This window comes from Adiantum capillus-veneris, chromosome 15 (assembly GCF_014529385.1).
Source record: "Adiantum capillus-veneris isolate H3 chromosome 15, ASM1452938v2, whole genome shotgun sequence".
In the NCBI taxonomy this organism is placed as follows: Eukaryota; Viridiplantae; Streptophyta; class Polypodiopsida; order Polypodiales; family Pteridaceae; genus Adiantum; species Adiantum capillus-veneris.
In genome coordinates, this window is record NC_140945.1 from 16,223,615 (window position 1) to 16,251,359 (window position 27,745).

General features: G+C 43.0%; 1 protein-coding gene across 1 annotated transcript in view; it reads left to right on the plus strand.

Annotated features, from left to right (window-relative positions):
* Positions 1-27,745, plus strand: part of NRPC1 (nuclear RNA polymerase C1) — an 82,644-nt gene that overhangs the window by 47,555 nt on the left and 7,344 nt on the right. The window contains exons 13-25 of the mRNA XM_086530108.1: positions 19,647-19,845; positions 19,924-20,017; positions 20,199-20,433; positions 20,588-20,779; positions 20,863-20,961; positions 21,039-21,242; positions 21,368-21,643; positions 21,727-21,874; positions 22,019-22,170; positions 22,252-22,407; positions 22,599-22,715; positions 22,822-22,889; positions 22,961-23,165. Of these exons, the coding sequence (XP_086386234.1) occupies positions 19,647-19,845; positions 19,924-20,017; positions 20,199-20,433; positions 20,588-20,779; positions 20,863-20,961; positions 21,039-21,242; positions 21,368-21,643; positions 21,727-21,874; positions 22,019-22,170; positions 22,252-22,407; positions 22,599-22,715; positions 22,822-22,889; positions 22,961-23,165 (2,145 nt within the window). The remainder of the gene's footprint in view (positions 1-19,646; positions 19,846-19,923; positions 20,018-20,198; positions 20,434-20,587; positions 20,780-20,862; positions 20,962-21,038; positions 21,243-21,367; positions 21,644-21,726; positions 21,875-22,018; positions 22,171-22,251; positions 22,408-22,598; positions 22,716-22,821; positions 22,890-22,960; positions 23,166-27,745) is intronic.

Below are 27,745 nucleotides of genomic sequence, written 5' to 3' on the forward strand. Positions count from 1 at the left end.
GAGGTTTGGGAAAAACCGCTCCTTTCCCTTTTGTTTCCTTAGGCGTGCCTTCTGTTGCTAAACTGACTTTATTTGACAAGAAAATAATTCTAAATGAATTATTGGATTTATAAGTGAGAGGGTTTTCTCGCTTGGAACAATAGGAAAAATAATTCTAAATGAATTATTGGAATTTTAAGTGAGAGGGTTTTTCTCACTGGAGACATCCGAGTACAGAATATTCCTAGTGCGTCATTCAGAGTAATGACGGGAGCACTGTGAACGGGAATATCTGTAAGGCCACCAAGAACGGGTACTTCTGATGCGTCACATCGGATGGGTGACAGGGAGCATCGGGAAGAAGTATCTGGCCATCTGGGAACGGACATCTCTGATGTGTCATAGGATGGGTGACATAGAGCATCGTGAAGGGGATTGTACTGTAAGTTCGGTAGGAAAGGACTAGGTGATGGGTATTCCTGATGCGTCACAAGGTGGGTGACGGGTGCATCGGAAAGGGGATATCCATAGTCGAGAGGAAATTCGAACTGGAAAGAGGAATACGCGTAAAGACGCAAGCACAAGAATAAAGATGGGTTCTGAGAAGCTTTTCTTAAAAAGCGGAATATTTTAACGAGTTTTCTGGGAAGAGCAAACGCTTTCCCGCGAGGAATCTATGTTTGCATTGCATTTGTGCATGTGGTTGCATCCAGGGACGCCTGGGAAGTGCTATGAAAGCATTGTTTTTAACTTATAAGGTTTTATTAAGTTTTTGGGCAGGTTCAGACCAATTTTAAAAATATGCCGGCCGTCCACTTAATAAGTGGGCAGCCACTTAGAAAACAAAGCAACAAAACCAGCCAGCGAATTCTCTCTCCCTATTTCGAGTAGAACAAAAAAAAAAAAAAAAAACGGCCGCGATCTCTCCGCGAGCAGCTATTCCTTCTGTGGTGAAGGAGCTATAAAAGCACCACATGCCCTCACTGAAGGGAGGTTGCCAGCGCCAGCAAGAGAAGACTGCCACCAGAAGACGCGAGAGATCGCGAGACTACGAAGCACGGAAGTCGCTTTTCTCGCGCAAGAGCGACAGGTACCTATTGTGGATTCGCCATACGAATTGTTGTCGTGTGTGTTTGCAAGTACTTCATCGCGAAGGAGAAGCTAGAAGTCTTCGGCCCACGCTTGGGAATTCTGGAAACGGAATTCGGAAATTGTTTTGCGGAGTCTCAACTCCGAGTACAGACGGAAAAAGGATTGAGAGCTTGTCTCTCGGATTTCCCTTACGGGAAGGAACGACCATCGAGTCAGAGATTTAGAACGGATGGGTTTTCTCCGGTTCTTGTGCTTGTAAAAAGATTCTCCCTAATAAAGAATACTCTTTAAGGGGGGGGACCAACCCATCTTCTGGTTCCCAGTACTGTGTCGATCTTCTCTCTCTCTCTCTATTTATTTCTCTCTATATCCTTTGGCTTCAGTATTAAGTGATAAAGTCTATTTATCCGAGTATATTTTATATTGTTATGCGCTCCCGTTTGTGACACCTTCTCAAAACCTAGTAGCACCTAGTCATCCTCCTTCAACTTCAAGTCGCGTCAATGTTTATCTGCTGCCTTCTTATGCTGTGCTTGAGACTTTTTGAGAGCCTCGTGAACCTTGGCAAAAGCAGTGTCCAATCCCTCGTGTATCGATCTGCTTCAAAAATCTTGTCCATGGTGCTTAGCAATGGAGGGACCTTCTTAGCACCTTCGATTACCTCAAATGGTGCCTTCTTGGTCAAAGAGTAAACCGTGTTATTGTAGGCAAATTCCACCAAAGGCAAGTACTTTTCTCATTGAGTCTCCTGATCCAAAATGTAAGACTTCAATAAATCCAAAACCACTGAATTGGCTATCTTAGATTGCCCATCTGTTTGTGGGTGGAATGAGGATGAGAATTGCAATCGCGCGCCAATGTTCTCCCAAATCCAAAACAAACTCGTGAAGCAGGGATCTTTGTCCGAAACTATCGTCTTAGGCATGCCATGTAACCGAAAAATCTGTGCAATGAACAATCTCGCCAAATGATCAGGCTTGACCGTCTTCTTTACTAGAATAAAGCGAGCTTGCTTCCTAAATCTGTCAATTATTGTCCAAATGCCAATCTGCCCACTTGTGAGTCTTTTGAAGATAAAAAATGAAATCCATAGCGTACCGGTCAACATATCCTCAAAGTTTTGGTGATGTATCGTGGAAATAGCCAGAACCAAGGGCTTCCGAGACGATGCATCTGCCACTAAGTTCTTCTGTCCCTGAACATGGACAATCTGGAAGTGAAACTGTGACAGGATGTTAGCCTATCGCATTTGCTTTTCCGAAAGCTGCTTCTGTGACAAGAAGTAGTGTAAACTCTAATAATCCGTAAAGACAGTGAAATCAGCTCCAAGTAAATAGTGTCGCCATTGTGTAAGAGCATGGATAACTGCCAATAGCTCTTTTTCATAAATCTGTTCTACCACTCTGGACGTGAAAGCATCTTGCTCTCGTAAGCAATGACATGGCCTTCTTGCATCAAAATTGCTCCCAGACTATGACCACAAGCATCACAATAAACTTCGAATGGCTTTTGTAAGTCTGGCAAAGCCAACATTGGTAAGATAGTCATTTTCTCTTTGAGGGTCCGAAAAGGAGTAACCTCTGTCGGTCCCCACGTGAAGGGGACTCCTTTCTGAGTCAGTAAATGCTAAGGAGAAGCTATCTCTGCAAACTTTCGAATGAACCGCCGATAATAAGAGCACAAGCCTAAAAAGCTTCGAACTTCATGAACATTCTTTAGATCAGGCCAATCGCGAATAGTCTCAATTTTGGCCGGGTCTATTTTCACTCCTTTTGCTGAGAAGATGTGTCCCAAGAAATGTATCTCGAGCAAGAAAAATTCGCTCTTTTTCGCATTGATAACCAATCTATGCTTCCGCAATGCTTGAAAGACCTGTAGCAGATGATGTCTGTGCTTTGCTTCATTCTTGGAGAAAACTATAATGTCATCAAAGAAAGTGCCCACAAAAGACTCGCTGAAAATCCTATCCATTATTCGATTAAATGTTGCTGGAGCATTCATAAGTCCAAAAGGCATAACCAAATATTCATATAAACCAAAGGTTGTCCGGAAAGCTGTCGTAGACATCCCCTGGAGCAATTCGGCTTTGATGATATCAACTTTTCATATCAATTCTGCTAAAGCAAGATGATTCATGTAGTCTGTCGAGAATATTATCGATCCTTGGGATAGGGAATCGGTTCTTAATGGTGATTTTATTGAGAGATCTGTAGTCAATGCACATTCTCCAAGATCCATCTTTCTTTAGTACTAGCAATACCGGAGAGCAGAAAAAGGTGAAGTGCTAGGTTGGATGAGACCCTTTTCTAGAAGTTCTTTTACTTAGTTCATTATTTCTTCATTCTGGGCTCGACTAACTCGATAAGGTAGCCAGTTCGGTGGTGTGCTTCCGGGAATCAAATCAGTCGTATGGTCCTCATGATGAGGTGTAGGTAACTCGCTTGGTAGGCCTTCTGAGAAACAATCAACCTGTGTGTGCAAAAATTCTTGTTGTTCCTTTTCCAATTCAGACATATTTGATTGGTGTTCATCATTCAGTTCTTTCAAGGAGATCTAGTAAATAAAACAAAAAGACTGGATTTCATTAATTTGGAAAGGGCCGAAGCCGATACAAGTGGGATGGACTCCCCCTTCAATTTTACATGAAGTACAATTTTCTTGCCCTCATCATTCTTCAAAGTAGCTTTCTTGGTCCAATAATTAACCACGTCGTTGTTTTTGTGGAACCAAGGTATTCCAAGTTGAGCCGCCAATTCATGTGAAATGAAGTTGGCCTTGGCTCCTCCGTCAAAGAAGATGAGGGCTTCGTGATCTCGTACTTTGCCCTATGTGCGACAAAGTTCTGTGCTATCATCCATCTGATCTGGGTCGATCCCCACACAATCTGGTACGAGTCCTGCTTTCATCTTTCCTTTTCTACCACCTTCTTTGGCTGTTTTGGAACATTCTGGCCTATCTTCTGATTGTCCTCTCTGTGCCTTTTTAGTGCACCTTGAAGATATGTGTCCTTGTTCTCCATAGTCAAAGCACTTCCCCTCCTTGAGGTATTCAAATTTCTGTTCCTCGGTCAATCGGGGTCGTGCATCCTTCTTTTTCTGAAACTTCCTTCTTCTTCTATTATCATTTTTCGAATTCTGTCCGGTCCTTTGTGTCAAAACTTGATCAGTGGGGTAAGTCAGGTTACCCGAATGCATAGCAAATCATTGCTTAGCATGTCCATCAGTTGTTGTATGGACTCGAACTTCTGCTGAAGGCAATAATCTCGGATCTCTTTGGGAAGTCCACAACAAAATCGCTCGATTTGTTGCTTAAAAGTGACTTTTAAAAGAAGAGGCAGGTAGAAAAGCATTCCAAAATCTCTTACAATAAGTATCCAAAGTGTCGGCCTTGGACATCTGAAGATGATTCCAAGCGGTAATCACATCTCGTTCGTACTCCTGAGTTAGCCAAGAGGAAATAAAGAGTCGCTTGAACTTTAACCACTTTGTCAGGGCTTCTTTCCTTAAGAGAAGAGTGGATCACCATGTTTGTGCATTTCCTTTCAAGAATGATGCTTCCCTCTTGATTTTGGAGTGCTCTGAGTAGCGCCCTCCAAGAACGCTACGTCAAACTGTTGAATAAAGGCTAAAGCCTTAGGAGCATCTCGAAACCCTGAAAAGGTTTCAAACTTTACTACGTGTCCACCCTCCTTGAATTCCTTGGTCTTTTTGCCCTTGTCCTCGAGAAAATCATATTGCTTGGCTCTATAAAAGTGCTTCTTCTTTGAATAAAACAAGTGGTCATCGGAGTCCGAAGTCTCAGAAGACGATGAATCCACGCTAAATATCCACGTTAAAACTGTGAGAAAAATGTCGAGATCTGTGCTCTTCTTGTTCTTTCCAAATTTCTGGTTCTTTCTTCGTTTCTTGCCCTTTCTGTCCTCATCACTCGAATCAGGAGAGGAAGAGCTATCCGAATTGCCAAAGGAAGTGAGGACAAACTGGACAATCCTTCGAAGCGTACATGCTTCTTCTGTTTTCTTGCATTCGCAAAAGAAGATTGTCAGCCCAAATAACCACTCATTAGCTTTGCTGTTTTCATGCCTCTCTCAACTCAGCCTGTTAGCTCCCGTCGAGACGTATTTCCACTGTGTCCGACCGGCTACTTTCTTGTGCAGCCACCGCACACATTAAATTATAACTTTCTGAGCGAACTGGGGATACCATCTTATTCATATTCTTTTTCCTAAACTATTCTGCACTGCCTCTGGATATTGTTCTACTTATCATACTATCCGGCATGGATAAAAGCCGTATCTAAAAATATTACATCCCTCTGGCTTCTAAATACTTTTCCTCAATTGTAGGGCTTCATGATATAGATGTAGGATGGTTGGAAAATCTTGCAATTCTGATTCTGTCAGTCACTGAGCATCGAGAGAGGCGTAATTCTTAAACTTTACTAAGCACTTCTTTTAGAATTTAGTTGGCGCTCTTGATGGTGAATGATATGTCTTGGAAGAAGTATTTCTTGAGTTTTATCTAGTTCAGGGAAATCTGCTTAATTGGTTCTACAAGAGGTGCGCCAACGAAAGGTTGTAGAAGACTTGTGTGAAAAGCATTATGGATTTTCCAAGTCGATGGAAGATCCAAGCGAAAAGTGAGTTCATTTATCTGTTCTGTATCTTAAACGGGCCATAATATACGTTGGAATGTTTTACAAACTTTCCTTTTCTGATTGGCCTATTAACTAAAGAACAAATTGTCCTTTAGTTAGCTTGAGATCACGACGATGTCTATTTGTTGCTTTCTTATGCTTCTCTTGAGATCTAAGGATAGCGTGTTTCACTTGCATGTAAGCGGTATCAAGTCCGAGCTTGTTTACTGAATCTGTCTATGATAGTCCAATCAAAAGTATTTAAAACAATTAGATAATTCATTCAGGTTTTTGTTCGGACAGCCAAAATTTGAGGACGACTTGCTTGTACTTTTGCATTACAAGAGTACGGTTCTGGATTTGAAGTGTTGCGTCATTCTTGTCATGCCAAGGCATGTCCAAGAGAACATCACAATTGCCCAACTTCATGATGTAAAAATCGGCTTTTTCGTGATATCCGTGGATGGTCACTGGCAGAGCACATATGAGAGGTACCACCTTCTGGGTTTGACTGGTGGCTAACTTGGGTTCGGTTTTGTCACCTTATGGATTATAATCAAAGTCCATCTGCTTGAGCTCCTAGGTCAAAGAAAATTAGGGCTTTGAAGCCATTGACTTTCCCATATGCTCGACACAATTCATTTGTACTTTCAAGGCGTATACCATAGATGCTGAGTACAAGTCCAACGGCCGATTTAGCTCGTTTGGTTGGAGATGGTCCTAGGGTTCTGTCACCGTCGGCTTCGTTGGCATATCAGTGCGATGTGGACAACTCTAACAAACTGCTGACATGTCAAAGCCTAAAGAATGGAGCCAACTTACAGATGTGGCCGAGTGGCCTAAACTGTCACAAAGTGATGACGTGGCTACCCGAGAGCAGAAACCCTAACCCTAATTTTTGCTAGAAACCCTTAACTGTTGAAACCTTGGAAATTCTAACCCTAAAACCTGCAAACCTTAATTCTGGAAACCCTAACCCTAAAACTTGCAAACCCTAACCCTAAAACTGCAGAAACCCTAACCCTAACCCTAAGGATAGCAGGGAGATTTTCGAAAATTGTGTTGGGTGATGACATTGCAGGTTGTACGGATTTCCGTGATTTACGCTGACAGTTTTTTGGCTTTGCTTTTGGACCAGATGCTTTGAAGTTTGAAGGCTTTTCATTGTTATTGCTTTTTAGGCCAAGGGCCTTTAAATATGAGGTTAGGGCTCATTCTCTGGCATGCTTCTTGGAGAAGGTGCAGAGTCTGGAGTACCGGCTTGTACTCTGTTGATGCAATATAAAGAAATATCGAAAGGGGCGCCAAGGTTTGGGGCCAATACTCTCTGGGGTGGAATTCCGCCACTCTCTCTCTCTCTCTCTCTCTCTCTCTCTCTCTCTCTCTCTCTCTCTCTCTCTCTCTCTCTCTCTCTCTCTCTCTCTCTCTCTCTCTCTCTATTTCAGTTCAGTTGTTATTTGAAGTGCTTAAAGTTGTTCAGTCTGTTCTTTTCTATTGGCACGTGGTGCCTGCCTTGTAACAATGGTATCAGAGCATCGGGCGTGTGCTTTTCTGAAAGCATACAGGTCCTACAAAAGAGCAAACAGAGCTATATTGGAATTTTATTTGAGGTATCTTCGCCCTCCAACCTGGACTTATTAGCCACTTCCACCCTTACTTCATCGTGCATCGGGCGCGCTCCCGTCTTCACCGCTCATGTCTTACAGGGCATAAGCCATTAAGATCACTTGCAAAGAAGGATCCGATATTTGTTTGGAGTCACTGTTTTTCTCAAAAGCAGTGGCATGCAGATGTTGATATCTATAGCTACCAAGCCGCACACTCCAAGTACTTGGCAAGCTTTCAAGAAAAATATTTGTCCAAAGTTATATGGTTTCTGACATCTTCCTTCGGAGTGCAACTTCTGGTAGAGTGGGTATCCTGAAATGCTTGCCATGGAAACCCTAGCAGATTATAACTTGAAATTTCTCGACATCTCTCAAATGTCTCTTCACTAGCAGATGTCCTTGGAGGTTCGGTGTGATTGCTATCTCTTGGGACTACCATCGCCGCCAAAGAAACACTGTTTGTCCAAGAGTTGATGGACCATGCTGTGCTCGGCTACGACCTAATGGAAGGAACCTTAACCTAATTTTTGGTGCAGGTTTCAAGATGGAAAGTCAGTTGACTTTTCGAGCTCGACTGATGTCGAGATTTCTTTTTAAGTTTGAGTTCTGTTTGATCTTGTTTGGTGATCATGTTTGGAATTTGTTTGAAATGGATGTCTGTTTTGAACCTGTTTTGGTTCCGATTTGAATTATCTGACTCTGGTTTGATACTGGTTTTAATGATTGGTGATTTTTACTCCCGGGTGGAGAAATGAGAAATACTGTTTTGGTATTGTTTGAACCTCGGAACGACGAAGGCCGATGCCTGGGGAGCGTTTCGTTGTATGTTTGAAAACCTCGGAACGACGCAAGCCGATGCCTGGGGCGGGTTCGTTGTATGCTAGAAAACCTCCGAACGACGCAGGCCGATGCCTTGGGAGCATTTGGTTGTATGCTTGAACCTCCAAGCGACGCAGAGTGCGGTCTGCGGAGCGTTTGGTTGTACAGTCCTCTGAGCTCATGGCCCGGACCTTTTTAGGTTATTTGCAGGGGGAGTGACGAGGTAGTCGTTGAGTAGCTTCATACCGCAGGCCGTTTGTCTCGGGGAGTGCTGAGCGGCGCTGTTTGTTATGTCTTGTAATATGCATATATAAGCATTTGTGTTGCATTGTGATGTGCCAATTATTGAATATTCCTAATTGAATGAGATTGCGTGGGTATGTAATTTTAGTGCATCAAGACACCCGTGGAAGATCAATACGGTCTCAGTGCGATGTCTAATTTCACTACGCTGGAATATCAAGAGTTCCGATCTGGACGAAAGGAGAAGCTAACTCCTTGATCAAAAGAGCAGAAAGGAGAAGCTAACTCCTTGATCAAAACAGCCGAGAGGAGAAGCTAACTCCTTGATCAAAAGAGCAGAAAGGAGAAGCTAACTCCTTAATAAAAAGAGCAAACTGATTGTCCCTCGGAATGTTCCTCGGAAATTTTTGAGCTATCTTGAGTTGTTTTGCAGATATGCTGTAATCGCGGACGATTACTCTCTTTCAAGAAGGGGAGATGTAACAAACTGTTGACGTGTCAAAGCCTAAAGAATGGAGCCAACTTACAGATGTGGCCGAGGGGCCTAAACTGTCACAAAGTGATGATGTGGTTGCCCGAGAGCAAAAACCCTAACCCTAATTTCTGCCAAAAACCCTAACTGTTGAAACCCTAATTCTAGAAACCCTAACCCTAAAACTTGCAATTCCTAATTCTGAAAACCCTAACCCTAAAACCTGCAAGCCCTAATTCTGGAAAACCGAACCCTAAAACTGCAGAAACCCTAACCCTAACTCTAACCCTAAGGGCAGCAAGGAGATTTCTAAAAATTGCGCTGACTGATGACGTGGCAGGCTGTACGGATTTCCGTGATTTACGTTGGCAGTTTTTTGGCTTTGCTTTTGGACCAGGTGCTTTTAAGTTTGAAGGCTTTTCACTGTAATTGCTTTTTTGGCCAAGGGCCTTTAAATATGAGGTTAGGGCTCATTCTTTGGCATGCTTCCTGGAGAAGGTGCAGAGTTTGGAGTTCCGGCTTGTACTGTGTTGATGCAATATAAAGAAATACCGAAAGGGGCGCGAAGGTTTGGGGCCAATACTCTCTGGGGTGGAATTACACCACTCCGTGTCGCGTGTCGTCTCACTCTCTCTCTCTATTTCAGTTCAGTTGTTATTTGAAGTGCTTAAAGTTCAGTCTGTTCTTTTCTATTGGCACGTGGTGCCTGCCTTGTGACAACAACCAGAATAGTGATGCCCTGTTTGAAAGCATCCAAAGCAATAGCCTTCTTGTAATAAGGTGTCTCGTTGTTGAGGCGTCAAACGAGGCCTTTGCGATTGACTGTCACAAATTGCTAACATGTCAAGCCACTGAAGAACTGAGCCGACTTGCAAATCCCAGCCGAGGGGCCTAAACCCTAGCACAAGCAGCAGCAACAAAAGAAGTTTCACTAGCAAAGTCTTGACGAGTGGCCTATTTTCAAAGAGGAGTTCCCACCAACTTATGGGACCCCGTTCGATGGGGCCCAAGAGACTAGAGATAAATAAAGCTGGACTAGCGCGTGCGCGCACACACAGAAGATGCACAACCAACTGATGACGTGAGAGGACTGTACGGAAGTCGGATTTCGTGCTGACCGTGCTGATGTGGCAGCTGTACAAATTCCCTTGCTTTAAGAGTTTGATGCTTTTCATGTAACTGCTTTAGAAAGGCCAAGGGCCTTCAAATATGAGCCAAGGGCTCATTCTGTGGCACTCTTCAGCGTGAAGGTGCAGGGATTGGAGTACCGGCGTTGTACTGAGTTCAAGTAATATAAAGAAATACCAAAAGAGGTGCCAACGTTTGGGGCCAGTGCTCTCTTGGGGTAGAACTCGGCCACTCCCCCTCTTGTGTGTGTATCTCTTTCAGTTTCGTTGTTATTTGAAGTGCTTAAAGTTGTTCAATCTGTTCTTTTCCGTTGGCACGCGGTGCCCGTCCCCGTTACAATGGTATCAAAGCTTCATGCGTGTGCTTTTCTGAAAGCATACTGGTCCTATCAAAGAGCTGACATAGTAAGATGGCGCTTCCAGAAATTGCGCTATCGTCTTCATCGCTGTGTCTTACGGGGCATAAGCCATTGTTTTTCTGAGAAGTATTGTCATGCAATGTCGGAAGTCTATAGCTACCAAGCGGCACACTCCAAGGACTTGGCAAGCTTTCAAGAAATTTTTGCCCGAAGTTACATGCTTTCTGACATCTTCCTTCGGGGTAGAGCTTCTAGCAGAGTGGGGTATCTTGAAAGGCTTGCCACGGAAACCCTAGGAGATTACAACTTGGAATTTCTCAACATCTTGCAATAGGTGTTTTTTCTCGAACTAATAAGCTTGTGTTTCTTGGGACTACCATCACCGCTACAGGAACATTGTTTGTCGAGGCTTCTTTCGACTATTTAAGAGCTACGGTCGGCTACAAATGGAAGATAACTAACCCAAATTTTGGTGCAGGCTTCAGGATGGAAAGCCAGTTGTCTTTTTGAGCTCGACTGATGTCGAAATTGCTTTTTATGTTTGAATTTTGTTTGAGAACTTGTTTGGTGATCCTGTTTGGAAGTTGTTTCAAATGGATGGTATCTATTTTAAACCTGTCTTGGTGCCGATTTGAATTGTTTGACTCTAGTTTCAATACTGGTTTCAATGCTTGGTGATTTACTCCCAGGTGGAGTAGTGAAAAATGTTGTTTTGGTATTGTTTGAACCTCGAAACGACGCAAACGGGATGTTTGGGGAGCGTTTTGTTGTATGTTGGAAAACCTCCGAACGACCTAGACGAGATGTTTGGGGAGCGGTTGGTTGTATGCTTGATCCTCCAAACGACGCTAGTTGCGTTCTGGGGGGCGTTTGGTTGTAAAAGTCCTGTATATCTCCCGGCCTAGACCTTTTCAGGTTATGTGGGAGGAGTGTTGAGGGAATCGTTGTCACAAAACGGGAGCGTACACGAGCACTTAGAAAAATCTGAAAATTATAATTCTTTGAAAACATGAGAGAAGGGAGAAGATCGACACAGTATTGGGGACGAGAAGATGGGCTGGTCCCCCCCCGTTAAGAGTATTCTTTTATTCAGGGAGAATTTCTTATACAAGCACGAGAACCCGAGGAAACCCCTCCATTCTGTAATCTTAGACCTAAAGGTCGTACTTTCCCGTAAAGGGCTTGGGCACAAGGCCGTTCCTTCCCGTAAGGGACTTTGGCGCGAAGCCGTACTTTCCCGTAGGAGACTTAGGCGTGAAGCCGTACTTCCCGTGAAGGGCCTTCCCGTGAGACGGGAGAGTCCTGCAAAACAAACCACACAAAGCAACAATTCTCAGTGCGTATCAACACCTTATACCTGTCGCTCCTTGCTCGAAGAATCGACCTCCGTACTCAGTCGTCACGCGAACACTTGCAGTTTTTCGTCGCCAGACTCTGCTCCAGAATACTAGCGCTGGTGCTTTTGTGCTGCTTCTGGCCCTCCCAAACTGAAACGTTGGCTACCCTTTTATAGGGTCCGACACCCGGCAGGAATAGCTGGGCGCTCCTAGAGAGAGGAGAGAGAAAATCACGTTTTCTAGAGAGAGGAGAGAGAAAATCGCGTTTTTTAGAAAGAGGAGAGAGAGAGAGATCGCAATTCAGCCCCCTGCCTTAGTTTTAGCGCTGGCTTTTTTTATTAGGAGCCTTGCTTGCTTTATTTTATTAATAAAGGGGCCGGTCACTTAAAAGTGACCGGTCACTTTATAAAATAAATTGTGAACCTGTTCAAACTTTAAAAACTCACTCAGTTAGATAATGCTACACGAACACATTCCAGGCGTCCCCGGATGCAAGACACGACCCAGATGCAATGCAGACACATACTCCTCGCGGGAAAACATCTGTCCTCCCGCGACTGTTCCTGCTTTTCGTAAAAAGCTTCATTGAACCCATCTTTATTCTTGTGCTTGCGTTCTTACGCGTATTTTCTTACTCAGTTCGGATTTCCTCCTTAGACCCTTAGTGTGTCCCCTTACCGATGAACCTGTCACCCATCTTGTGACTCATCAGGGACCACCATTACCTGGTCTTCTTCCACCGAACTAACAGGCCAACTCCTTCACGGTGCTTCTTGTCACCCATCATATGACACACCAGAGTTGTCTGTTTCCTGATGGCTTTTCTTACAGATCTGTGATTCCTTAACTTATTAGTTAACTTGTGCACATTTCTTATTAAAGTCCTAATTCTAGAAAATAGAAATTAGGAACAAAATAGTCAAATTAGTTTCATCCCTCTCACTTATAAACAGTTGTCCTCAACTGTAGAGGTCCAACTGAACTGCCGGGGAGAAACCGGAAAGATTCCAAATCTTACTCAATGGTGAGTTGAGCTAGTCCTTTCTCAAAGGAGAACTTAAAAAGTAAATCAAATTCAAGAATTCAATACTTACCTTACCGGTTCATGTCCTTCCTCTAGTACCTCGAGGATATCCTTCACCATTTATCAAACTTACGAGCCATGTAAGAACTCGTCATTCGCGTCTTTCCAACAGATTGGAAGTTTCCTTATCCGAGAATCTGTTAACTCAATTCCACCTTCTCAATCCCGAGAAGAATCATCCTCCTAAAAATTAATTTAGGTCTATGTCCTTGCGCATAATCTTGCGCTATTAGTCCTGAGGATATTAAACCTCTTGTGTCCTCCCGCATAGGGCATGTCGAGAGCATTAAGCTCATGTGAATCTTCCTCTGGCAGAGTAAGTGTGCCACCTTACCAAAGTAAGTTCTTATTCCGGGCCTTTGCTTTGGGTAGGCCAATTGTTCTGATCCAAAGTTTCGTTATCCGAGACTCTGTTAACTTGATTCCGTTTTCTCGAATTCGAGAAGAATAATCTTCCTAGAAATCAATCTAGGTATCTGTCCTTGCGCATAATCCTGCTCTGTTAGTCCAGAGGGTATTAAACCTCTTATGTCCTCCCACATAGGGAATGTTCAAGTCATAGAGCATTAAGCTCGATGTCTTTCTTTCACAAACAAAGTTTGCGATCACCTTAAAGAAGGTTCTTGTTTTGGGCCATCGCTCAACGTAGGCGAATGGTTCCAGTCCGAAGATTCCTTGTGCACGGCGGCACTTCCTTCCAATCTTTTCCTCCTCCAAGTTATTATCACGAGCAGTGTTTTCCTGACGCCCATTAGCGTCTCTTCCTTGCAGACGCCATCTTTGCAAGCATCTAGGACTCCTCGCAAAATCTTAGGCAGATAAAATTCTAGCCATATCATTCTGTGAACATAAGTTCAAACTTGGCCCACTTAATGGTGAACCCGCTTTGGATCTCAAGGATGTGCTCCCATATGTGGTTAAGGTAATTCTTACCATTTTAAAATGGTTGGCGAATTTTACTCTTACGAACATAATAGTTCGAATTTATTCCAGCAGCGTGTAAATGCTACTTGACCTGCTCATGGAGAAACATATACCGCAACCAAAAGTTGCTACTGTAATCATAAAAGCACATAGCGTACTCAATAATCAACGACCATCAGAAAACCTCTTCTCTGTAGAGAATCCTTCTACCGAATACATCTCAAATAGAGATTCTCGTGTCGGAATATCCTTGCGCATAAAAAGGCGCTCAAGAGAGTATAACAAACTCTCGTCTAGTTCCTTGGCATAGGTCTGCATCTTCGTGTGTTATCCATGTACCCAAAGGTGTACATAATTCTTAAGCTGTGTTAGAGTTTTGGTGAACCTGGGAAATTACCTTCCCTTCGTAGGATCCTTAGAGCGAAGACGCCCAACTTGACGATCCCTTGGCTCGATCTTAGAGCAAAACCCGCTCATTAAATAACTAGGATTTCAATCCTTGGATTTCTCGAGCACAGGCCGTAGTCGTCGCTTGTTCCTTCTCTCATAAAGAGAGTGTTCATTCATTTGTGCGAAAAGCACTACCATGTTCTCCCTGACCGGGTAGGGGGGTGTGGGCTTAAAGAGTATTCAAGCTTAATGAAAGCTTTTCTTTGCTTGGAATCTCGGAATGGTTCCTTCCTTTCTGCCGTCCTACTCAGGGCATGGCATCCCTACAACTCTTTTCCGACTCTGTTTCCTGAGTCTTGTTCCTGCAGAATAACTCCGCTTTCTTGGACACGAAGTCCTTTTATCGAATACCAAATCAATCATGGGCCTTCCGGATGGTTAAGCAAAGCAGTTCATCGTATAAAACAATGTTCTGACTCAGCCCTACTCTCATAAAGACTCGAGAGTGATTGTCCTGGTTAGACACGTGCATATGTCGTGCATAAAAGCAATACGCATTTTATGAGTTCCTCAAAGATTTAACTTTGATCAAAGATTTGCCCTCTCACTTAAAGTTTGAGGGTCAAAAATTCAGGAGTTAGATTGAGTTCCGTTACTCCAAACTTTCCCCGGATAGCAATGTATCCTTCGAGGAGAGGTAACAAAAATTCGTTGTTTCTGTGTTCAATGGTTCTCGTCCCACTGCAGGGATTGTATTCTATGTACATCAAGGTGTACACTTTCAGCTTTTATTGCTGGCTCCACCATCTGCTGCAAAGTATCTTGCAGATGGGTTTACAAAATTCGGGCAAAAGTACTTCGTTAAATTTGTTCATCTTTTCTTCCTCAGAGAGGATCAAGAATGGACCTTCCTTGGCAAGAGTGAACCACTACTTGCTTTGACTCGCTCGTGTTCCTATTGGGCAAACCAATCCCAATCTTCTTGAATGCCTTCCTCAAAGCGTAGAGGAAAAAAATTTGTCGGAGAATTCAACCTTGAATTGTTGTTGTAAGTTCCTTGCAGAGCTTTGGTATACCACCAAGTACTTGCAATCCCCTTGAGGTGTTTGGTCACATGCTTCACCTTCGACGCTTCTCAAAAATTGCCGTTTGCAAAGGCAACTTCAAACTGTCCAATGAAAGCAGTAGCTTTCAGGACATCTTTCCTTCCGTCAAAAGTATCAAATTTGACTGGAGTGTTCCTAGGTCTAAAGACCTTCATATACTTCCCGAAATGACGGGATTTCTTGGGTATGGTTCTCGATTGATGTTCATGGATATCTTCTGGGTTCTGAAGTGTCTTGAGCATTCCGCTCCTCAGATTCTCTAGTTTCTTGAGCATCATGCTCTTGTCGCCTTCTCAGAGAATCCCAAGTCTTGTGTCGCCTTCTTGCAGAGAGAAAAAAAAAATTCGAACTCTGCGAACTTTTCTTGCAGGACTTAGGTTTCCGCCTGCTTCTCTCTTGGCTTGTCATTGCTTCTTCCCGTATCTTCCCAGAGTCGTCCTCCTTTACAGAGAAAGAGAGGAGACCATGCTCTGATACCACTGTCACAAAACGGGAGCGTACACGAGCACTTAGAAAAATCTGAAAATTATAATTCTTTGAAAACATGTGAGAAGGGAGAAGATCGACACAGTATTGGGGACCAGAAGATGGGCTGGTCCCCCCCCCGTTAAGAGTATTCTTTTATTCAGGGAGAATTTCTTATACAAGCACGAGAACCCGAGGAAACCCCTCCGTTCTGTAATCTTAGACCTAAAGGTCGTACTTTCCCGTAAAGGGCTTGGGCACAAGGCCGTTCCTTCCCGTAAGGGACTTAGGCGCGAAGCCGTACTTTCCCGTAAGGGACTTAGGCGTGAAGCCGTACTTCCCGTGAAGGGCCTTCCCATGAGACGGGAGAGTCCTGCAAAACAAACCACACAAAGCAACAATTCTCAGTGCGTATCAACACCTTATACCTGTCGCTCCTTGCTCGGAGAATCAACCTCCGTACTCAGTCGTCACGCGAACACTTGCAGTTTTCCGTCGCCAGACTCTGCTCCAGAATACTAGCGCTGGTGCTTTTCTGCTGCTTCTGGCCCTCCCAAACTGAAATGCTAGCTACCCTTGTATAGGGTCCGACACCCGGCAGGAATAGCTGGGCGCTCCTAGAGAGAGGAGAGAGAAAATCACGTTTTCTAGAGAGAGGAGAGAGAAAATCGTGTTTTTTAGAAAGAGGAGAGAGAGAGATCGCAATTCAGCCCCCTGCCTTAGTTTTAGCGCTGGCTTTTTTTATTAGGAGCCTTGCTTGCTTTATTTTATTAATAAAGGGGCCGGTCACTTAAAAGTGACCGGTCACTTTATAAAATAAAGTGTGAACCTGTTCAAACTTTAAAAACTCACTCAGTTAGATAATGCTACACGAACACATTCCAGGCGTCCCCGGATGCAGGACACGACACAGATGCAATGCAGACACAGACTCCTCGCGGGAAAACATCTGTCCTCCCGCGACTGTTCCTGCTTTTCGTAAAAAGCTTCATTGAACCCATCTTTATTCTTGTGCTTGCGTTCTTACGCGTATTTTCTTACTCAGTTCGGATTTCCTCCTTAGACCCTTAGTGTGTCAAGGCAGGATCAGGCAAGAAAAATTCAGCCAAGAAGCACGTTCCCAATGAGGCTCCTAAAGGGACTCAGGAGTCAGCCAACGCAGGGAAAGATAAAGCTACGACTGAATCAGAAAAGGGACCAACGAAGAAATGGAAAAGACGTTTTCCTCGCAAGTCTGAAGAGCAAAAGAAGGTCCTGAGGACAGAGAACAAATGCTTTATATGTGAGCAGCCTGGCCACATTGCTTTACAATTGTCCTACAAAGAAAAGGCCAGCTGATTCTGATGACAAGGAAGACAAGAAAGGAAAGAAGCCCATGGCTGGTCTAGTGCCAGATATGGTGGGCAATAAGCCAAATTCAGATGCAAGTGAGCTTTGCAGAGCATGGGGAAAGGTCAGGGATCAAACAGTGCTCATCTTCTTTGATCCAGGTGCCAAAGCCAACTTTATTTCCCCAGAATTGGCTTCAAAGTTGGGAATCAGACCTGAAGAGATGGGGTATACAGCAGAGGCAGGTTTGGCATGTCCTGGCCATACAGAGGCTGTGACACCCATCATTGGAAAGTTGCGTCTACATATCCAGTCCTATGTAGATGCTGAAGAATTTTACATCATGCCACTGGACGGATGTGATGTGTTGTTAGGTATTCCTTGGTTATTTCGTGTACAGGGAATCATGGATGCCTACAACAAAAAGATCACTGTACAGAGCAGGGGAAAGACTCACATTCTGGATGTAAAGCTTAAAGGGGAGTCTATTCCTACTGTATCAGCTTCTGCTATTACTTCTGTAATGAAAAAGCATCTTTCTGCGTACTTGGTTTTTGCACGTGAAGTGTCAGATTGTGATGAATCAAATTTATCGGTGCTAGATAAAGAAAGGTCAATGTTTTTACAACAGTATAGTGACTGCTTTTCCGATTCATTACCGTCTCAATTACCGCCAAAGAGACCCGAGGACCATGCGATAGATTTGGTGCCAGGCAGTAGCCCACCAAATAAGCCTCCGTACAGGGTTAGTGCGGCTCAGCAAAAAGAGATAATGGGCCAAGTACAAGAGTTGTTAGAAAAGGGGCTGATTCAGCCTAGTTCATCTCCATTCTGTTCTCCAGTGTTGTTGGTGCAGAAAAAGGATGGCTCATGGCGTATGTGCATCGACTACCGTGCACTGAACAAGAATACCATCAAGAATAGGTTCCCTATACCTAGAATTGATGATATTATGGACAAATTAGAAGGAGCAGCTATGTTTAGCAGGATAGATCTAAAGAGTGGGTACCATCAGATCCGCATTAGATCAGAGGATGTGCACAAGACTGCTTTTAGAACAACGTTTGGCCTTTACGAATTTTTAGTGATGCCCTTTGGTCTCACAAATGCTCCTGCTACGTTCAATAGGATGATGGACAGAATTTTCTGTCCACACCAGCAGTTTGTTGGTACATTCTTTGATGACATGAGAGTCTACTCAAAGAATGAAGAGGAGCATAGGCATCACTTGGCCATTGTGTTCAAAGAGCGCGAGTACCGGCATTGTAGTGAGCTCAAGTAATATAAAGAAATACCGAAAGGGGCGCCAAGGTTTGGGGCCAATACTCTCTGGGGTGGAATTGCGCCACTCCGTGTCGAGTGTGCTCTCTCACTTTCAATTCAGTTGTTATTGAAGTGCTAAAAGTCTGTTCAGTTTGTTCTTTTCTGTTGGCACGTGGTGCCCCGTCTTGTGACAGTTTCAAACGTTTTACTTAAAAAGTGGGCATTAAATTTTGGGTTTCTGACCAATCTGGGGCATCATTAGCTCTGCCGTTTCCATGCCTCTGGCTCTCGCGGGGATGCATTTCCACTATCCGGCTGACCACTTTCTTGGGCGGCCACCGCAAACATACTAAATTATAACTTTTCTGAGCGAACTGGGACACCATCTTATTCATGTGCTTGTTTTGAACTATTTTGTAGTACATCTGGCTAATGTGCTACTTATCATACTATCCGGACACTGATAATTTTCCAGATGGCACATTGCACCAAAAAATTTACCCGTATATTTTAAATAATAAATTGGTATTAATAAATTCATTTTGTGTGCAAAAAATCATTTTCATTTATCTGTAGCGGTAGCTAAAAATATTACACAGGCTCTAGACTCAAAGAGATCTAAAAATGGGATCCTTGCATCTAGCCCCAAAAATGGGAGGTCTAGCTCTTGTCCTCTTATCTTATTCTAAAGAATAGAGCCCCTTCACGTCAGCCTTAGATTGCTGCCCGTCATTGCCAGCTGTCCTCATTCTTCCAAATAAGCAGCCAGTATTCAAGAAAGTTCCCATAGCAGACGAGACTTGCCTATGGTCTTATCATTACTTTGCTTGTATTGTTGCTGGTTTCTTTTTATTTGCAAGAGGAGCAATTCGCACTTTTGGCACAACCGAAGCAGTGATTGCAACCAGGTGGGTGCAAAGCAGCAAAGAACGCTTTGGTTGCATGTATGCAAATTAGCTAGCTGCACAAACTTGCCCCCATTTAGGTCGAGATCTAGTCTGTGCCTTTCCAGCATTAATGAGAATATTTTTGGGTGCTCCCACAATTACTAAGGTAGTACCCCCCCCCCCCCCCCCCCCCCCCCCCCCCCCCCCCCCCCAACAAACCCCCCAAAACAAGCACGTGCACAAAGAGAAACACACGCGGGCACATGCATTCATGCTTATTATGGTCTGCATACTGCATTACATTATAGAAGGCAGATTCAACAGAGGCAGAGGTTTAAATGATTAAATGTATTATATTTCACTTTTGAAGTTTGAAACCTCCTTTTACTTCTACAAAGTTCAACACAACCTTTTCATCATGTTCAAGGCTCTGCTTATGTGGGTTTGGAGTTATCTTTGTATCTTTTATTTTCTCAACTCTCTTGCTCTAGCAACTTTCATATTTAATTATGTATTGTCTGACTGCAGCCAGTAGAACTTTGGACTGGAAAACAGTTATTTAGTGTTTTGATTCGGCCGAACGCCAAAACACGGGTCTTTGTCAACTTGGTTGTGATTGAGAAGAATTATAGCAAGCAGGGTGGTGAAACTATGTGCCCAAATGATGGATATGTGCACTTCCGCAACAGTGAGCTAATTTCGGGCCAGCTTGGCAAAGGAACTCTGGGTATGTTATATTGCATGTCTATTTTAATACGGTATCTTGACCTGGCATGTTCTCATGTATGAATGTATCCCATGGCAGGCAATGGAAACAAGAATGGTCTTTTCACTGTTCTGCTAAGAGATTACAGCTCTCACGCTGCCGCAACATGCATGAATCGCTTGGCAAAGCTGAGGTGAAGCAATTTTGGTGTTGTTGATTGCATGATTTCAAAAGGAAAATTGTGCTGCTTATATTCAAGAGTCCGTGTGCTTTCAGTTTTAATAGTTAGAAATTGCAAGATTTGCAGATGCTGTGCATTATAAAGTTGAGTTTTTCCTAATGATGGTTCTTTTAACTTTGTATTTGGCTTTCAGTGCTAGATGGATTGGTAATCACGGGTTTTCTATTGGTATTGATGATGTGCAACCTGGGGCAGGTTTGAGTGCAAAGAAGGAAGAACGTATAAGAGAAGGGTATAGCAGATGTGATAAGCATATAGATTTGTTTAATAAGGGAAAGCTTGCTCTTCAACCAGGGTGTGACTTAGTTCAAACCTTGGAGGCTGAGGTCATGGGTGAGCTGAATAAAATTCGTGAATTAGCTGGAAAGGTATGACTTTGCTTCAGTTTAGGAGTACAATTCGACAGGAGTTTGCAATTGTATATCTGGGTGTCTTAGCCTCATTTATTTTTGTGTGACTGTTTGGCCTTTTGTGATTGTGTTTGCTGGGCTAATCACTAAGGTAATAAGAGACTTACTGCAGGTTTGTTTGGAAGAGCTGCATTGGCGCAATAGTCCCCTTATTATGTCTCAATGTGGCTCCAAAGGATCTCCCATTAATATAAGTCAAATGATTGCTTGTGTGGGACAACAGTCTGTAGGAGGCAAGCGTGCACCCAATGGGTTTATTGAACGCAGTTTGCCACACTTTCCAAGACATGATAAAACGCCTCAGGTGCTCATACTATGAAATTCAGTTCTGAAGCCCTTTTCCTAGAAGGCAATTTTTAATTTCTGAAGTTGTGCTGATTGGTACAGGCCAAAGGATTTGTTGCCAACTCCTTTTATAGTGGTTTGTCTGCCACAGAGTTTTTTTTTCATACAATGGGTGGACGAGAAGGGCTTGTGGATACTGCGGTATAGAGTGGAGTTTTACTTTTATGTTTTTTACAGGTGAAAATGTTTCTATTGAACCTCTTCTTTGCATTTCTCAGGTCAAAACAGCAGAAACTGGCTATATGTCACGCAGATTAATGAAGTCATTAGAAGATCTGTACATGCACTACGATGGAACAGTTCGGAATTCTAGTGGAGGTATTGTTCAGCTTTTGTATGGTGATGATGGAATGGACCCAGTGAACATGGAAGGGAAAGATGGCACTCCGTTCAACTTTGATCGATTACTGATGAAGACAAAGGTATTTAGTTGAGTCTTCCTTGTGTAAGTCCATTTTGTGCAATGCTTCAGAAAATGGAAGGTTTTCCTTTTGAAACTTCAATTTAACAAAAGTGAAGCATGATGGTCCTTTTCTTGTCCCCGCAGGCTATTTGTCCTGTTTTTGAATCACCGGCTTTGTCTCCATTAGAGGCTCGCAATAAGGTTTCAAAGCGTGTCTCAGAACATGATATGACTTTAGAAGGAGGCTGCTCCATGGATTTCAAAAAGAATCTGGTTTCATTTTTAGACAAAAATATAGTCTCAGCAGAAAAGACGAGATCTCTTTTAGGTCTTCCCGCCAACATCAGTGATTCCGATGAGAACCCTACTAAGGACAGAATCGCCACAAGCATCTCTGGTTTTACAAGCAAGCAGCTTGAGGTTTTTATCTGGAGGTTTTTAAAAAAGTTTGAAGGGTTCAATTGTTGAGTTCTTAGGAAAGGTGCACCTGTGTTGACTGATAGGTTTTCCTGGAGTCTTGTATTGGACCTTATCACTTAAAAAGGATGGAGCCAGGATCTGCTGTAGGAGCTGTGGGTGCTCAAAGCATAGGAGAGCCAGGGACACAAATGACTTTAAAGACCTTTCATTTTGCAGGTGTTGCAAGTATGAGTATCCTTTTGCTGTTTTCTCCTTGCGAATGCAGAGATACGCTCGTCTTTTATTTCCTGGGAATAGATTATGTATATCGCTATGGTGCATTCACTATCAGGCTTTATCACAAAAATTACCTTTTCCTTGACAGCTGTGTTATAGATGTAACTCTTGGTGTCCCTCGTATTAAGGAGATCATTAATGCAGCAAAGAATATAAGTACACCAATTATTACAGCAAAGCTTGTTTCAGATAAAGATTTGAAAGCAGCACGAATTGTCAAGGCACGCATTGAGAAAACAGTCCTGGGTGAGGTATGGATATTAATTAGAGCATTGGCATTGTCTACAATGGTCCATTATAATCACACACTGCAAACCTTGCTGCATATGTAGGTCGCAAAAAGTATCAAAACCGTATTGAGACCAGGACAGGCATTGATTTCTATTAAACTAGATATACAAAGGATAGAAGCTTTACAGCTGGATATATCATCCTACACGGTTGCTGACTCGATTTTGAGGACCTCAAAATTAAAGCTAAAACAGCAGGTCTGTGCTTTTCTTTCTGTAGGACCATTTTGTTGTATTAAAGAAATAATTTGGATCAGTTCCACTTTTGCAATCTCTAGTCTCCTCTCCTTCTCTTTTGTCTCTTAATGATTTCCTGCTCTTTGGGAAAAGGTTTGCATGTCTTTTTCTCTATTTACTAAGTCTGGCTAAGCTTTCTTTTGCTATAACAGCATCTTCGAATATTAGATCATTCAAAGCTCGTAATCTTTCCAACGGAGCCTGACCGCAAGAAGCTTCATTTTGCTTTGTTCAACTTAAGGAACATGTTGCCAAAGGTTATTGTCAAGGTTTGTATTGCAGTCAGCACTGGACTAAGTATGTTTGGAGTAAGTGGTGAATTGAAAGGTACTTCGTGTCGCTTACACTCCTTCAATGTTGCTGTGAATTGAGCAGGGCATTCCCACAGTAGAGAGAGCTGTCATTAGTCAAGATAAAGGCACTTACAATCTTCTTGTGGAAGGGTTGGTGTCCTTACCTGTCAATTTCTATTTTAAGTTGAATTATCGATGCGATGGACCACTTTGCTGTGCAGGACAAATCTGGCAGCGGTTATGGGTACAGATGGCATTGATGGCTTGAATACTAGGAGCAACCATGTGTTTGAGGCGGAACACACACTGGGAATTGAGGCTGCCAGGAAATGCATCATTGATGAAATTCAGTACACCATGGCAAGCCATGGAATGACTATAGACATTCGGCACATGATGCTCCTAGCGGATGTCATGACGTACAAGGTCGAGTGCTCAAACTATCAACCCAGAAGGGCTTTGCGTTTCTGTTTGCTTTTGTGCTACATCACTTAAAAGTTAATCTCCTCCCAAATCAACACAATTTGTAGGGATGCAACTGGTTTCATATAAAGACTTAACAGTTTGTATGCATACATAGATCTGCACTGGAGCAGACACCATGTCACTCAGTATTCTCATCTGTGTGCCTCTTATGCACGAAAATTTTCACCTTATCCCTACAACAGTACTACATGTACCTATATATCTGCACAGATTTATAGAGATTAAATCACTGAACTTGAGACTAAACGTAGTCTATGCAAATGCACAATCTTGTGTCGTGATGGTATTTAGCATGCCGGTACCCCTCCTGTCACAAGTTGCTTACGTGGCAGCAGATACCAGGAGGAATAGGGTTTTTAATTTTGAACCCTAAACCCTGACCAACTAAGCCAAGGCCTAAAATCTAAAGAACTGACCAACTTGCAGATTATGGCCGAGGGGCCTAAAACCTAGAAGAAAAAGACACCCAAATCGCGTATCATGCTGATGTGGCACCACCATACGAAAATCCCTAAATTTGCTGGTGACTGGTGATGTGGCAGAACTGTACAGATTTCTGCGCTGTATGGCAGCTGCAGGGCAGCGCATGGTTTTGGGCTCTAGTTTTTGGGGCTAGTAACTTTTCACATGTCTGCTTTTGGGAGGCCTAGGGCCTTTAAATACCAACCTTGGGTTTTGCTTCTGGAATTTTAGTTCCCCATACTTTGTACTTTGTTGAAGCAATATAAAGAAATATAGAAAGGGGCGCGAGGGTTTTGGGGCCAGTGTACTCTGGGAGTGGAACTCCGCCACTCCATGTCTCTCGCGTGGAGTGAGTCTCTTGAAACCTTTGAAGGGTGATGTGCCTGATGATGGGGAGCCTGATGAACAACCCGAAGTGGAAGAAAATGAGGAGATCCTTGTTCCTGAACAGATTTTGGCACATAAGGATACGAAGAATAAAGGTAAAGTCCGAAGGCGGTTTTTGGTTAAGTTCAAGAACTATCCTGCATTGGATGCGAAGTGGATGGAGGAGGGGGACCTAGCAGATACTCCTCAGATTGTGAAACTTTACCTCGATGCTTTTGGTTTAGCATAGTCTACTCCAAACGGAACCCAGAATTGAGCTTGGCCGGAGATCTGGTGCAGTGGGATGCACAAGAGGGGAGTCACTCCGCTCCTTTGTCAATAGATGCCTTGATTTAGATACTAGATTCACCGATGTCTCTTCGTCTTTGGTTTACACTAGTAAATCAAATACGATGTTAACCCTACTGACTACAATGACGTCGTGAGGATCCCTCTCGAGCAAGAAATGAAGCACAACGAAAGGTAAGCCGAAAGAGAAGAACAAAGCATCTTTAAGTACCCTGCTAAACCCTCGGAACCTATAGAATGGTAAGAACAATGGTAATTCTTTTTCTTCTCAATCTCCTAAGACACATAACTCTTCATCGAAGAGTGATAATAAAGGGAAGGCTAAAACTAAACCCCTAAGTTGACACTTGCTACAAGTAGGAGGATAGTTAAGTCTTGAAGAAAGAACCGCTTATGGAAAAGAAGGGAGATGTTTCAAGTGTCACACTAAGGGTCACATGAAAAGAGATTTTTATAAGAAATCGCCTAAGAAAGAATTTGCATCTTTTGTTAGCGTCATGCATGAGCAAAGTAGTGGGTCCCAAGTTTTCGAGGATCATCTTGGTGAGTCTCGTATTAAGTGTTATGGTCATGTGATCAATGCATTGTTATCTTGTTTGATTTAGGCAGTGTGCATGGTGTGATTAGTGATTCTCTTGTGAAGAGGACACGCTTAGAAGCTATCCTAGCAATTCCCATTGCGGTTTTTGGATTGGCTCCTATCGTGGACTCTTCAATCACGCATGAATATCCTAGTGTGATAGTCTCTGTTCAACAAGCATCTTTTTGTCGCAAGTTTATGGTGTCTCCACTAGCCGGATGTGATGTGATTTAAGGCATTAAGTGGTTTCGTGAGCTTGATCCATAAGTTAATTGGAAAGAAAGCACGCTCATACCTCTCCCATGGTCATTCGTGGTGAGTAGGGCATCCATTCTTTGCCTTTATTCTCTCATGTGCAAGTTAAGCACAATCTACGTCGAGGAGAGGAAGCGGCGTTCATTTATGCCACTCCAATGGCTCAGGATCTTAAGAGTACCGAACAGTACTCAAGTTTGTTCAAGAAGTATGAGCATCTCTTCTTGCATGATGATCTCCCGCCATGTCTCCCTCTTGAGCGTCTAGAGGATCATCACATCAAACTCATGGAAGGAGCACAACCCGTCAGCAAGGCGCCCTACCGCTTGAACAAATCTTAAGAAGAGGAGTTAGAGCGATAGCTAACCGAGTTGTGGCTAGGGGATTCATACGACCCAGCGTAAGTCCATTTGCTGCACTTATTTGGTTTGTCCCCGCAAGAAAGATGGGTCTTCTCATTTGTGTGTAGATGACAAGGCACTCAACAAGATGGCTGTCAAGAACAAGTTTCCTATGCCTCACATTGAGTATATCCTTGATAGGCTCAATGGGGCTAAGGTTTTCACCAAGGTTGCATCCGTACGTACGTATTGATCCGTACAGTACGGTACAGCCATACGGTACGGTTCCGTACGTACGGATAGATAGTGTACGGGGTTCTTTTTTTTTTTTTTAAGGGGCATCTTGCCATTGGGCGATGGACTAAAGTTTATTGTGTTATATAGTGTATTCCCATTTTTTTGTCTTTTTGATGGTAGGGTCTAGACTGGTCACTATAGTATGATGATGTATCCATCTTTGTATGAGGATTGATAATCAGTTTTCAATCTTGACTCTTGATGTTTTATGTATTTTGATTCCGGTATCATGGTATGTTGAAGTTTTAAGTTTTAACTTTTCCCAATGAATGATGTTTTGAAAGGGGTTAAGACTTGTCGTCAGCACGTTGTCTTGCTCGAGGCAACGGTTTTGGCTTTTGAAGCTCTCAAGGTTGTGGTGACCTCCACTCCATGTTTCATCCTTGCCTCTTGGGATGATTCTTTTGAGGTATGGACAAACGCGAGCAACGTCGCCTCAGGAGGTGTGCTGCAATAGCATGGCCGTCCAGTTGCATTCCTTCGCAGGAAATTAAGCAGTGCAAAAAGGAGTTTCTCAATGTACAATAAGGAACTTCTCTTTGTCATAAAAACATTGAAAGCATTTTTTATATGGTAGATATTTTTTTATTGGTGTTGATCATCAAGTCCTCAAGTGGCTCTAGTCTATGCCTAGTGCACATTGGAGTGATCGCCAGGCAAGGTGGTTTTTTGAGCAATTTGGTGGTTTGATTGAATATGTTCCTGGTAAAGCTAACCCCGTTGCAGATGTGTTTAGTCACAAAGAACAGATCTTGGCTCTTGAGTCAAGTTCCGTTGTCTACATAGAGGAAGTATCTTTGGACATCATGAAAAATCAGCATGCAGATTCCGAATTTGGTAAGCAATGGCTGCAGGGTCTTGCCGTACAAGGGCCTAACAAGTATCTCATCTCTTGTAGTTTCGTCACCGTCTTTATGTGTTACCTTCTCTTAGGCAAGCCATATTGCACGATGCAGATGATGCACTCACGGGTAGGCACAGAGGTATGAATATCATTGTAGAAAATGTAGAAAGATTCTTTCATTGGCCTGAAATGCGAGAAGATGTGTTTAGTTTTTTCTCACAGTGTTTCATTTGTCAAAAAAGTATAATTCCGTAGGGGTAAGAAACAAGGGCTTTTGATGCCGCTTGCTATTCTTGAAGTCCCATTTCAGGACATTTCCATGGATTTTGTGACTAATCTTCCATCTAATTTGCATTAAGGAATACCTAGTGTTTATACAATCGTTGATCGTTTTAGCAAGTTTTGCATGCTCATTCCTTGAAAGGCCACAATTACAACATAAGATATAGCATGTTTGTTTATTAAGCATTGGTATCCTCTTTGCGGTTTGCCAAAGTCGATTGTGTCAAATAGAGTTGTCAAGTTTACATCACATTTTTGACAAGGACTTTTTGAAAATTTTGGCACTAAGTTAAGTTTCTCATTTTCATTTTACCCACAATTTGATGGTCAAACTAAGATTTACAATCAGTTAGCCTTCAATATCTTAAAGTCATGATCAACAGACTTGGAGACTCCCAAGTCAAGATTCTACAATGAGACAAGAGTTCACTTCAAAACAGTTCTCAGTTCACAATTGATTCGACACTGGCCCGGCAGAGTTCCGTGCCTAGAGATATTGGCCTCAAAGACTGGCGCCCCTTTCGGTATTTCTTTTTGTATTAATCTGCAACTCAAAGTACAAGGGAGTGGTTGGGACTCACTCTCAGATTTTGCGTCCAGATGCTCTGAGAAGTGAGAGCCCAATAACACTTAAAAAGAGAAGTGAGAGCCCAATAACACTTATAAAGAGATTACAAGGGATGCTAAAAGCAGAGCCCAGAAAGCTTCAAAATGAAAAGCCTCTTAAAATAAAGCATCTTATTCCAAAAGCTACCCCTTAATTTGCGTAGGATTCCAGCCCTAC